The 11,098-nt window shown below is 37.0% G+C and overlaps 2 protein-coding genes across 5 annotated transcripts; one reads left to right on the top strand and one right to left on the bottom strand.

Moving 5' to 3' along the window:
- Positions 1–1,624: 1,624 nt before the first annotated feature.
- On the bottom strand, positions 1,625–6,963 carry LOC118752387 (protein fuzzy homolog). 4 transcript variants are annotated; one of them, XM_036487275.1, is made up of 6 exons: positions 6,784–6,963; positions 6,496–6,720; positions 5,609–5,859; positions 3,235–3,337; positions 2,617–3,180; positions 1,625–2,551 (listed from the first exon to the last, which is right to left on the bottom strand). In XM_036487275.1, exons 3-6 carry the CDS (start codon positions 5,710–5,712, stop codon positions 2,039–2,041), a joined length of 1,284 nt encoding a protein of 427 aa, XP_036343168.1. In that variant the 5' UTR covers positions 5,713–5,859; positions 6,496–6,720; positions 6,784–6,963; the 3' UTR covers positions 1,625–2,038. The 4 variants fall into 4 exon arrangements, with proteins under 4 accessions (XP_036343168.1, XP_036343169.1, XP_036343167.1 ...); XM_036487274.1 differs by lacking the exon at positions 5,609–5,859 and having other exon boundaries at positions 1,626–2,551; positions 6,784–6,962; XM_036487276.1 differs by lacking the exons at positions 5,609–5,859; positions 6,496–6,720; positions 6,784–6,963 and adding an exon at positions 5,283–5,599.
- Positions 6,964–7,515: 552 nt separating this feature from the next.
- Positions 7,516–8,646, top strand: LOC118752388 (zinc finger BED domain-containing protein 1-like). Its single transcript, XM_036487278.1, has 2 exons — positions 7,516–8,364; positions 8,575–8,646. Exons 1-2 carry the CDS (start codon positions 7,516–7,518, stop codon positions 8,644–8,646), a joined length of 921 nt encoding a protein of 306 aa, XP_036343171.1.
- The last annotated feature ends 2,452 nt before the right edge of the window (positions 8,647–11,098 follow it).

The following is an 11,098-nucleotide window of genomic DNA, read 5'->3' as shown; positions in this document are numbered from 1 at the left end:
CGCACTTAGGGATTATAACCCTCAGGCAGTAGAATTCTCCTTTCTGTTTTGCGAAGAAAAGGAGCTGAACACCTTTTGCAGAGAACACCTTTGTATATTTTTAATGCTTCTGGGTTATATCCTATCTTCTTTTGTCTCTCATTCTTTTGCATATTTTGGAGTTTGACAGCTGAACTCCGCCATTTAATTTGCATATGCAACTAAAGTCAGACGCGTGATTTTGAAGGTGTTTTTATTTAATGAATTGTGATGAATTGGTTAATATTAAAGTCGTAAAGCAAGTTATAACAAATCAAGTAAAGTGTAAAGTGAAGGGGAATACAAAAATATATTGGTAAAGTGGCTAATTTAAGCAGAATAGGAGTGATAAATGTACGCTAATTTCCGAATTTTACAAAAAAGGGCATATTTCAAACCCAATTTGTAAATAAATTAGTAACCAAAATTTACAAAAGTGAGTGTTAAAATATTGCGAAGACCCTTGACTACAAGTGTGTGAAATTTTTTTTTGGATCGGGCCACCCATTTGGACGGAATAGCCCGAAATAGTTGTGAGCGGTACTAAACCCCACCCTCTTTCTTTATAGACCTATTCATTACACTGCGTAACCAGAAATATTCCATTTAAAATGGTTGTTTTGCTACAAACTCCGACAACTAAAAAGTGTACAGCTTGCAAGGATCAAGTTCCGACTACCGGGGAGTGGTGAATATTGTGTGTTGTTGTTATTATTGTAACAGCGTACAGATTCCCGAAAGTTTTTGGGGTGTGTTGCTGGAATGGCAGTCCTTGGCCAGATATAAGTCTGGGTCGTTCCGGGTACGTAGACCCGACTGTCGTGGTGGGAACCAGGGCTCGAATCGTAACATCCGTTCACGGATCGAAAACGATACGAAAGAAAATGACGTGATACGTCAGGCAGTATAAGCTGAATGGGACAAAGAGTATGTTTACGTATGTCATCATCCGAAAAATGTGTTTTTACGTGACGAATAGTACGATATCGTTTGTTGCGTTTCGAGCCCAGGGTTGTTGCGAATATTATTCCGAAATAAAAGTTCTTTCCGGATAATAAACAAACCGATTATCCAAATTAAACAAGTTTGGTATCAAATGAAAGCGAAGAAAGCCGTATATTGAAAAATATTTCAATAAAAAATGTTAATTATTTACCGTAAAACAAATCTTGTGTCAGGTATATGCATTTCTTTAGTATTAAATTATAAAAAAAATATAAATAGAGGTCGTTGTTGTTGTTTTTATAGCGGCTACAACAACCCCGCCCAGATCGGCTGATATCTCAGTCGTTGTCGTCGAGCTCCACTAACGGCAGCCCCAAGAAGCATGCAGCCTCAATTGGGTCGGTCCACAGGAACGTAGCCGTTAGGGTCGTGGGGTTTTCCGGGCATGCGAAGAGATGTTTCGAGTCGTGAGGGGTCTTTCCGCATGCCGGCTATTAACAGGTATTTCAGTCCTCTTTCATATGATACCAAATTTGTTTAATTTGGACAGGGGGTTTGTTCATTATGCGGAAAGGACTTTTATTTAGGAAAAATATTCGCAACAACCCTGGTGGGAACGTGGGATATTTAGTTGTTGTTGTTGTTATTGTTGTTGTTATTGTTGCGGCACTACTTAACCCTGCGTATTTTGGTTCATCCTTCAATCATTGTCGCGAAGCTCAACTTACGGTAGGCCCTGAAAACGGGCAATTTCAATAGGGCCAAACCAAAGGGAGAGGGGTTTTAGTTGAGTGGGATTGCTGGCATGCGAACAGGTGGTTGGTGTTGTGCGGGGAATCTCCACATAACGGAAACTCATTGGGAATATTGGGGTCGAGTCCGGACAGAAACCGACCTAGTTGTAAACAACGCCGATAGTTGTCAACAAGAATCCAACGAAGACCTTTTTTTAATATTTATTTTTTCTACTTTAAACATTGAAGTAACTGTGACAGTTCTGCATAGGCAGACTTTCTCTATTGTGGAATACCCTTACGTGCGAGTATTGAGTACACGTGGAAATTCGTTATAAAAACTAATACCTCATTGCAGGTGTTGGTATAGATGATATAAAGAGGATGAAAATAGTATTTCCATGCTGATCATAATGAGCATAACATTTATGGTAATCCAAACACCAATACTGATCCAGTGGCTCCATATGTCGCGTTCGCAGTTGTACAATTTTACAGTCTTCATTTAGTACTTTGTTATATTGCAGAGTTTGATCAAAGATCTTTTTTATTAAATCTACACGCAAAAGGCCGCCCCCTAATACTCTTTTTCCTCCTGAATTTTGGTTTAAATTACGAGAAAAAACACATTTTTTTGCGTTTGTATTAGCAACTATAATAGACAGAACACACTGATCGATATCTAATTGCTCTGGTAAACTGCGTGGCATACATCGCTCAACGTTCTGCAATTGACTTTCGCCAAACACATCCTGTGACATAGTCCGCAAATCGCGAAAACTCGGACCTGCTCCACATATAACACAAATGATACTACTTGGCGCTAATGGAATACTTACGAAACGATATGCCAACTTTTTTGATTAGAAATAGAAAATTACACACTATATTAATCCATCATCAATCAAAAATTGCTCACCGTTGAATCTCGTTTTGGTAAATACACAGGGACATCATTCTGTATAGTACTCGACGAATTTAGTAATAATAAAAGTAATTCACGATCTATTGGATCCAAATCCCACCAGCCTTCTGTACCCACTGCTACGTTATTTCCAACGACAAGGCAGCAGAAAAGCGAACCGCAAAGGTCACTAAAATCGTTTAGTCGCTGCGCCAATTGTTGATTTTCCGTTGATAGTATACAGTCGGTAAATCCTAATATGCGCGTTGTGCACGCTTCTAATGCCGCATCTACTAATGGCACATAATTTCTTGCCTCCTTCTTCATCCGATCCAACAAAGTTAAATCAACAAGCTCCTTATAATTAACAAATAGTGCAATTGCACCAAACACTACGTCGGCTAGTGACTGCAGGACCGCTTCAGACATTGAACGGGCACAAACTATCAACGTGACAGCATTGTGGAAATCTCGCCAAACATAAGTCCAATCCTCAGAATATGTTACTTGCAGGGTTATACCCAGTGATTTGAAGAACATATGAAAACCATTTAGTGAAGCCACAGTAGAAAAGGGCAACTGAAAAGATCAATTTACCAATAAATGCAAAAAAGGATCATTATTTTAACTTACATTATCGCAGTCCCCTTTTTTGCGAGTAAACACTGGTAGACCTCCACTTGTTGTTAAGCAAATTATGTAAATCGACATCCTTTTAAACAATATGCAAACCAAGCTGTAAGAAATAAATAATTTACATAAATAGAAAACAAGTAGAAAAAATAATCATTATGCTGCCCGACCTATCTAGTTATAAAAAATAATAAACAAAGACGGCCTGCAGGAAATTGGTTTGGAAATCGACACCGACAATTGACAGCTAAGTCCCCTTTCAAACACGTCAAGTCTTGAAAGCAATTTCTATCGCATTCTCTTTTGTGTTTTCTCTTTGCTTCCACACGCGTCAAGTTTTATTGAATTCAAGTCCTCGGATCTTTAAATGGGAAGCAACGAAAAGATCAAAAGAGAACAAGAAAACTTGAAACGAATTGACGGTACGTAGGTATCTGTACTCCTCCCCTCTCTTCCCCCCGCCATCACTAACGAACGAACAGACTTGAAAGCAAGACTTGACGTGTCTGAAAGGGAAAAGCAAGCCGCCAAGGCGAATTTACTGGCCGTCTCCATAGGATAAAATTTATTGCTGTCCAGCTGTCATTTTGGTGGCTAGATATAAATTATATCAGTGGCAATATTTGTGTGGGCTTTTTATATCTTGATATAGGCATCTGTGAGATAGCTTCTAAAACGTATTTTTGCCGGATTTAATCACTTAAAAAATTTAGAAAATAGGCTATTTTACATCCAATTACGTAATAACAAATATTTTAACCGAAAACAGTTCATTATCTGCTTTTATATTAAAATATCAATAATGTTGCCGCCACGAAGTTTTCATGCAAATGAACATGTAGCTCTCAAACTACCAAATTGCCGGCAATAGATGGCAAGATATAAGCTCTGATTAAAGGCCTGGTCAAACAGGCGCGATGCGGCACGGTGCGGTATAATCCCGTACGATATGCGGTATCAAATACCATGGCGGTATATGGGAGCACTCAAACAGACGCGGTATTGGAAGTGTGGTACAGAATTCTACCGCAGCATGCAGCGTTCACCGCGTGGTATAAGAAGATATAAGATATAATTTAGAGCTAGAGTTCTACCACATATTTTATCTACAAAAGTGCTATAGATTATAAATTCTACCTTTTTCATTATAAAAAACATGAGTTTAAAAGTGCTCGTAATACATTTGTTGGCATAAATGTGATATTCTTTGGTTTTACTTCTCACAAAATAAATAAAATAAAGTTGAACTTTTTCGTTTGTTAAAAAATATAATCTGGCAATGTTGCTCAGAAATATGAACGATAAATTTACTGGAATTTTAAATTCTTTCGCAAAACGTTCAAAATGGAGCGTTTAATTGAGCTGGTAAAATGCTATCCAATTTCATACGATTTAAAACATCCTGAATATAAAAATATACAAAAAAAGATGAAATTTGGAAAACATTAGGTGATGAACTGAACGAAGAATGTAAGTCAGTAATTTAACGTGTTGTGTATAAAATAGAGACGGGTACGGGCTGGAATATTTGCTGTCAGCACGAACTCGTGCGGGCCTGGGCGTTCAGTAAAATTTCATAAAAGCACGAAAAGGCACGAAAAAGCCCGTTGCTAATACTAAAAATTTAGACGAGCTTTTGGTTTTATACAAAAAAAAAATAGTACATATTTAAAACTCTTTGATAAGAGAAAAGCAAAAAAAGAAATATTTGGAAACCGATAGAAAATATATGATACTTAGTAGTTTTGTTTACATACATATCTGTACATAAAATACCTTCCACTTTTTCTACTTCACAGAAAATATATTATAAAAATCTTTGATGTAAAATATTGATTCGCTTAAGTAAATATACATATGGACATAAACACAAAATTAAAATTATGTACATATGTATACATACAATAAAAGTCGTGCCGGGCCGGGCCGGGCCCCACTAAAATTCTTAACGTGCGGGCTTGTGCGTGTTTTTGAAAGTTGATTTTACACTCGTGCCGGGCCGGGCCTGAAAATTTAGGCCCGTGCCCATCTCTAGTATAAATCATTACCTATTATTTTTGTGCGCAATAAAAAAAATCTTGTGTTGTAGATGTTTCATCTTGGAAAAGGTTTCATGAGATAGGTCTTTAAAGCAAACGCTTCATCCCCAACTAAAACGAACGGAGTCGGTTCAGTTTCTTCAGGTAGAGGTTTACTTTCCGGAATGCAAAAATTTCCGGTTTCAAACCTTTTCCCATGCTGGAGTTTTCAAAAATGCCTCCATCGCTATTTTTGCCATAACCTCCTATGTCGACACATAAAAACTTAAAGTCAGCTCCAACAATAGCTAAAAGAACCACCGAAAATTGTTTTAGGTAGCAGAAGTGTTGCGAACCAGTATTTTTTGGGCACTTTATTGTAACATGCTTCCCATCGATACTTCCTGTGCAATTTGGGAACTGCCATGCTTCGTAAAATTGCTCTGCTGAATTTTTCCATATGGCTTCTGTTGGCTGAGGCATGTAAATGGGCTGCATACGTAACCAAATTGCTTCGCAAACTTCTTCCACGATTGCGCTAACGGTAGTGAATCCGACTCTGAAACTGTGTCCAATTGTAGAAAAGCTGTCCTTAGTCGATAAAAATCTGAAAATAAACATGTTTTTACTTTCAGTTGATACTGTGAAAAAAAGTGGAAAAATTTGAGAGACTCCTATGCAAAGCACTTAAGGATTGCAGCAAAAAAACCGGTCAAAGCGCACAGCGATATAAAACTTGGCAATGGGCAACGCATATGCAGTATTTTAAGCCATTTCTTTCTTTTGCTTCAACAGTGAGCAATATTCATGAAATTCCGACCGAAGAAGAAATATTAGATGAAGAACCGAGTTGCAGCTCAACACCATCCACAACTTCTGTGCGAAAACGTGGAAGCACTTCACAGTCTGCTGTTGAAGATATAATTGGTCATATAAAAAATAAGCGCAGCCGCACGGATCTAGATGGCACCGATCACATATTTCTTGGCTATTCTAAGACAATAAAAACTTTTTCCCTAAAGCGGCAAATGGAAGTAAAACATGAATTCGCCAAAATTATAATGCGACATGAGATTGATCATTTGGTAGAGCAAAACGAAAAAGAAAGTTGCCCGCAAACAGAAAGCAATTCAACAGAAAGTTACACACAGGATTCACTAGCTGCTTATTTTTCAAACTTCGAAGATTAAATGACTCATATTTTTTAATCACCTGTAAACTTATTTTTAAATAAACTTATTACCTTAAGGCTATCATTAACCGCTCTTCTGCAGATATTGGCTCCCTCCAATTTGTGTGTTGCTTTGTAATATCAGTCCTTATTAAATTTAGTATTTCATCAAAGCATTCAGGGAGCATGCGGAAATATTTATAAAATCTTTCCTCGTGGTTACGCAGTTGGGGCATCAGGCTGGAAAATTCACCATCTTCTTCTCTTCTCAAATTTATTTCGTGAACCCATCTTTTTCTAAAACATATACATAAATTAAGAACTTTGCAGGATAAAACAACGATATAGGCATATTCATACCTTCTGTTTTCTTCATCGAGAAGTGCTGCTAATTAGAGTTGGGTCGTTTCGTTCTGAACTTGTTCAATTGACCGGGTCTTTTAACTGAACTAGTGAACTAAATCTTTGATCTTCGTTCTTCTAGTTCTTTTTGTCTATGTCGCTCTTTTCGTTCTTCTTGTTCAAGAATCATGAATGTCGATGAATAAAGACTTGGTTAAGAGTGTTACCAGGGCGCTACAATTGTTATTTAGCAAATAAATCCCCTGCCAGCAATGATCATTGCTAAGGTTATTTCTGGCTACACTGCCATTTAATTTATTAGCCGTAAAATAAACTTACGGCAACACTTGTTTTCGCTTTCAAACTACTGTTATCTTGAAAATTTCTCACCAATACTCAACATTTTATTGTTCCTACAAAATTTTTCTTATGGCTGAAAAAAGAAAGCGTTCCGAGCTATGGAACCATTTTATTGTAGGTGAAGGCGGCAAGAGTGGGAAATGCGTGTATTGTAAGGCTACATTAAGCATAGCAGGTGGGTCGCAAAGCAATCTTGCTCGGCATTTGAAGGTGAAGCACCCAACAGTCACCTTAGCCGTCGTTCGGCAAGAGATATCGTCGTTGGAAACACAGCAGCCAACATCAACTACAGGATTAGTATCTATTGCGGGCCAACAAATAATTAGTAATTTTATCCGACGACCACCTCCAACTCGAAAAGTAGAGCTAATTGACCGTCAGGTTCTTAAAATGGTAGGAAAAGGCAATCATGCGCTTAGCATTGTAGAAGATTCCGAGTTTAAAAATCTAATTGAAATGATCACTCATTGCCCAGGATACAAGCTTCCTACGCGCAAAAGTTTGTCAAACTCGCTTTTGCCAAACGTTTATAATGAACTAAAGGCGAAACTACACGAAGAGATACGTTTGGCAAGTGCTGTGTGCTTGAGCACAGATGCATGGACATCGAGGGCCAATCAAAGTTATATTGCAGTAACCGCACATTTCGTAGAACCTGAAAAAGGTATATTAAAATCTCACCTTATAGCTTGTATCGAAAATGCGGAGCGTCATACCAGTGACAACCTGTGTGCAACACTGAGAAAAATAATGGATGAGTGGGAAATTTCTAATAAAATTACAGCAGTTGTGTCAGATAATGCAGCAAATATTATTGGAGCAATAAAGATAGGACAATGGCGTTCAGTCCCATGTTTCGCACACACACTTAATTTAATAGTTCAAAAAGGATTGCAACAACTAGACAGTATTAAAATAAAATCAAAAGCGATTGCTGAGTTTTTTCATCGAAGCGCTAATGGGTTACAAAAACTAATGGAAACACAAAAACAATTAAATATGCCTGAATTAAAATTAAAAATTGATGTGCAAACGCGATGGAACTCAACATATGAGATGTTTGATCGTCTATTAAAGGTTAAAGATGCCTTAAATGTAGTTCTGTCACGTCTTAAGCCTGACCTTTGTATGACTCACCAGGAGTGGGCTATAATAGAAGAAATAGTACCCGTATTGAAGCCATTTTATGAAGTGAGTACCGAGTTGTCCGCTGAGCAGAACGTTACTCTTTCCAAGGTTGTAAGACTTAGAGACAATATATGTACATATGTATGTATGCTAATAGTAAAAAAAAATTATCCCTACAGGTCACTATATTTTGCAAAATGCTGCAAAAATTCATAGCAGGAAAGGTTGCCAACTCAGAAGACGTTAGGGGTGTTTTAAAAGTGCTACAAACAGAGATGATGACACGTTTTTCTAAAATTGAAAATAATATTTTATATGCAGAAAGTACAATACTCGACCCTCGATTTAAAGGGCGTGGTTTCAAAAATGAGTATGCATACAAAAGCGCAATAGAGCAATTCAAAAAAAAGTTAACAGTAATACAACCAGCAGAAAGTGCCAGGGTTGAAGAAGTTGAGACATTTCAACAGAACGTAAACAATTTTCAGCCGAGGCGAAGCATTTGGGACGAGTACGACTCTGAATTCCTTTTGGTAACAAGTTCGATGAATACCATTGTGGCAGCAACACGAGAAGTTGATAAGTATTTAAACGAGGAATATTTAAATAGAAGAGATGATCCACTCAAGTGGTGGTGTGAGCGGAAAAAGATATATCCTCGCTTATATGCCTATGTTTTGAAACGTCTCTGTATTGTTGCAACTTCTGTACCTTGCGAGAGGATTTTTTCAGTAGCAGGGCAAATTATTACCGACAGAAGATCCGTTTTATTGCCTGAAAAGTTGACACACCTGACGTTTTTTACATAACAATATGTAAAAAAATTTCATCTTTAAATTTATTAAAAACATGTTTTGTAATACAATTACATTAATTAAATTTAAAAATTTTAATTCAAAATTATACATTGGAATATTTTAGTGACGTTTCGAGATATTTAAGAGACCTTTCAAACTTTTTCGGGACTTTTAAGAATGTTGAAGGTCAATGATACATACATACAAATATGTATATGCATCTTAACTTTCGCTCAAATAACAAAATGCAATTTTACTGAAATTGCTTTTTATTATAAAATATAAATGCACAATTAAGGGATTCACAAGACGTGTTAACCGTCGTGAAATCTTAAGCTTAACATTTTTGTATGTAAAACAACGGTTAAAATGGTTTTAGGTGGGCTATTTATAATTTTTTGTCAGTTAAAAAACATTTCGGTGTAGTTAAAAATCCTCTAAAACCATTTTAATCATTATTTTACATTAAAAAAATGTTAAGCTTAAGATTTCACGACGGTTAACACGTCTTGTGAATACCCTAAATATGTATGTTATACACGGCCTTGATTTATTCTGTACACCTGTTTCGTAGGCACGAGATTGTTCAACAATGACAATGAACAAAGTTGCTTACAACAAAAAAAAGAACTAATGAACAAAAAGAACAACTTGTTCGTTCATTAAAAAAAGAACAAAAGAACTAAATCTCTGGAATGAACTAGAAAGCCCAGCTCTACTGCTAATAGCAATAATTCGTCCTCAGAGCTTGAGCTATCCATTGCGAAAATCGGATTTATAATATATAAATTTAGAAAGAGGAATGCGTAGAATGCCGTTAATTTGAGCTCGTCACATGGCAACAATGTTTCTTACTATACCGCACCGCGCCTGTTTGAGTGCCTTTGCGTATATCGTTACCGCGTATCGTACGGGATTATACCGCGCTGTACCGCACCGCGCCTGTTTGAGCAGGCCTATATATTGCTCTTGAAGAGTAATGAGCGGTCTCCATTGGCTATTTATATTCTAACATATGTATCAAGATATAAACTTTATCCTGTGGAGAAGGGCAGTTATATAAGGTGGTGTCATAAACCAAAAAGAACGCGACGTTGTATTTGTAACTGGTTTTGAGAAAAAAGCGGGTTCGTCAGCTGAGCGTTTGTTTACATCACAAGCACCACTATTTTACACTTTATTTTAAGTAAAGAAGAGTTAATTCAACATGACAACACATTTTTAAGCATTTTATTGCATCATTTTACATAAATTGTGCGCTTAAAGTGTCTGACAATAATTTTGGCTAATTTTGGTTTTCGTTGTTTTTTTTGCTTTGTTTACTTTTCGGTCGTTTTCCAGTGAAACAAGATGGCGTAGAACCCGCTAAAAAATCTACTTTTTTCACTCTCTTGTTCTTACGTGATCTTGTGTCTTTCGTCCATGAGGTGGTGTTACTAGCTCAGCTGATTTTGTGTATGTGTTTCGCCGCACGGCTTCTGATATCAAAATGAAAAATTTTGTTTGAATTTCTACACACATTCTTAGGGCCGGTTGTTCAATGTCTGATTAGCACAAATCGGAGGTAGAAGCTCCGGTTAGATACAACTACTGCTTTATCGATCACATGCTATATGGATGCTGTCGAAATCGTCGATAATGAGCAATAAAGCAATAACAAAACACATGTAAATTTTTGTTTTTGTACTCCTGCTATCACCTTATATTAATTCGCCTTGCAAGCCGCATTCATACATTCGCTTTGGTCATGATTCAAATATTTAAGAGCCCCTGCACACTGCATACAAACTTCTTCGGCCGACGATTTACAGGTCTATTCTGCGCTGGTAATAAAAAGTTTGTAACCGGTAATTAAAGTTCCTGTTAATTTTGAAACCCTTTTCGCATTCTGTGTACTCTTGTATCCGGTAAATTTTGTCACCATCTCATAAGCTGGTAACAAATTATTGCCCCGTGAAATATGCAATGCCAGAATTTGCACAATTCTTCATAGCTGAATTAGAATCGCGGTGGCAAGAACTGGTAACATTTTTTGGTAATAAAATTTT

The sequence above is a fragment of the Rhagoletis pomonella genome, unplaced genomic scaffold (genome assembly GCF_013731165.1).
Source record: "Rhagoletis pomonella isolate Grant_MI unplaced genomic scaffold, Rhpom_1.0 Rhpom_scaffold_01451, whole genome shotgun sequence".
Lineage (NCBI taxonomy): Eukaryota > Metazoa > Arthropoda > Insecta > Diptera > Tephritidae > Rhagoletis > Rhagoletis pomonella.
This window is presented reverse-complemented; position numbering and strand designations above follow the sequence as displayed.

What these genes read in the sequence shown, in the direction of transcription:
- LOC118752387 (XM_036487274.1), bottom strand. Translation starts at nt 6,659, where the DNA reads ATGCCCCAACTGCGTAACCACGAGGAAAGATTTTATAAATATTTCCGC. An exon ending in CGGTTAATGATAGCCTTAAG is followed by an intron (nt 3,338 to 6,495) that starts GTAATAAGTTTA and finishes TATTTCTTACAG; the next exon opens with CTTGGTTTGCATATTGTTTA. An exon ending in AAAAAGGGGACTGCGATAAT is followed by an intron (nt 3,181 to 3,234) that starts GTAAGTTAAAAT and finishes TGATCTTTTCAG; the next exon opens with TTGCCCTTTTCTACTGTGGC.
- LOC118752388 (XM_036487278.1), top strand. Translation starts at nt 7,516, where the DNA reads ATGGTAGGAAAAGGCAATCATGCGCTTAGCATTGTAGAAGATTCCGAG. An exon ending in ACGTTACTCTTTCCAAGGTT is followed by an intron (nt 8,365 to 8,574) that starts GTAAGACTTAGA and finishes TTTTATATGCAG; the next exon opens with AAAGTACAATACTCGACCCT.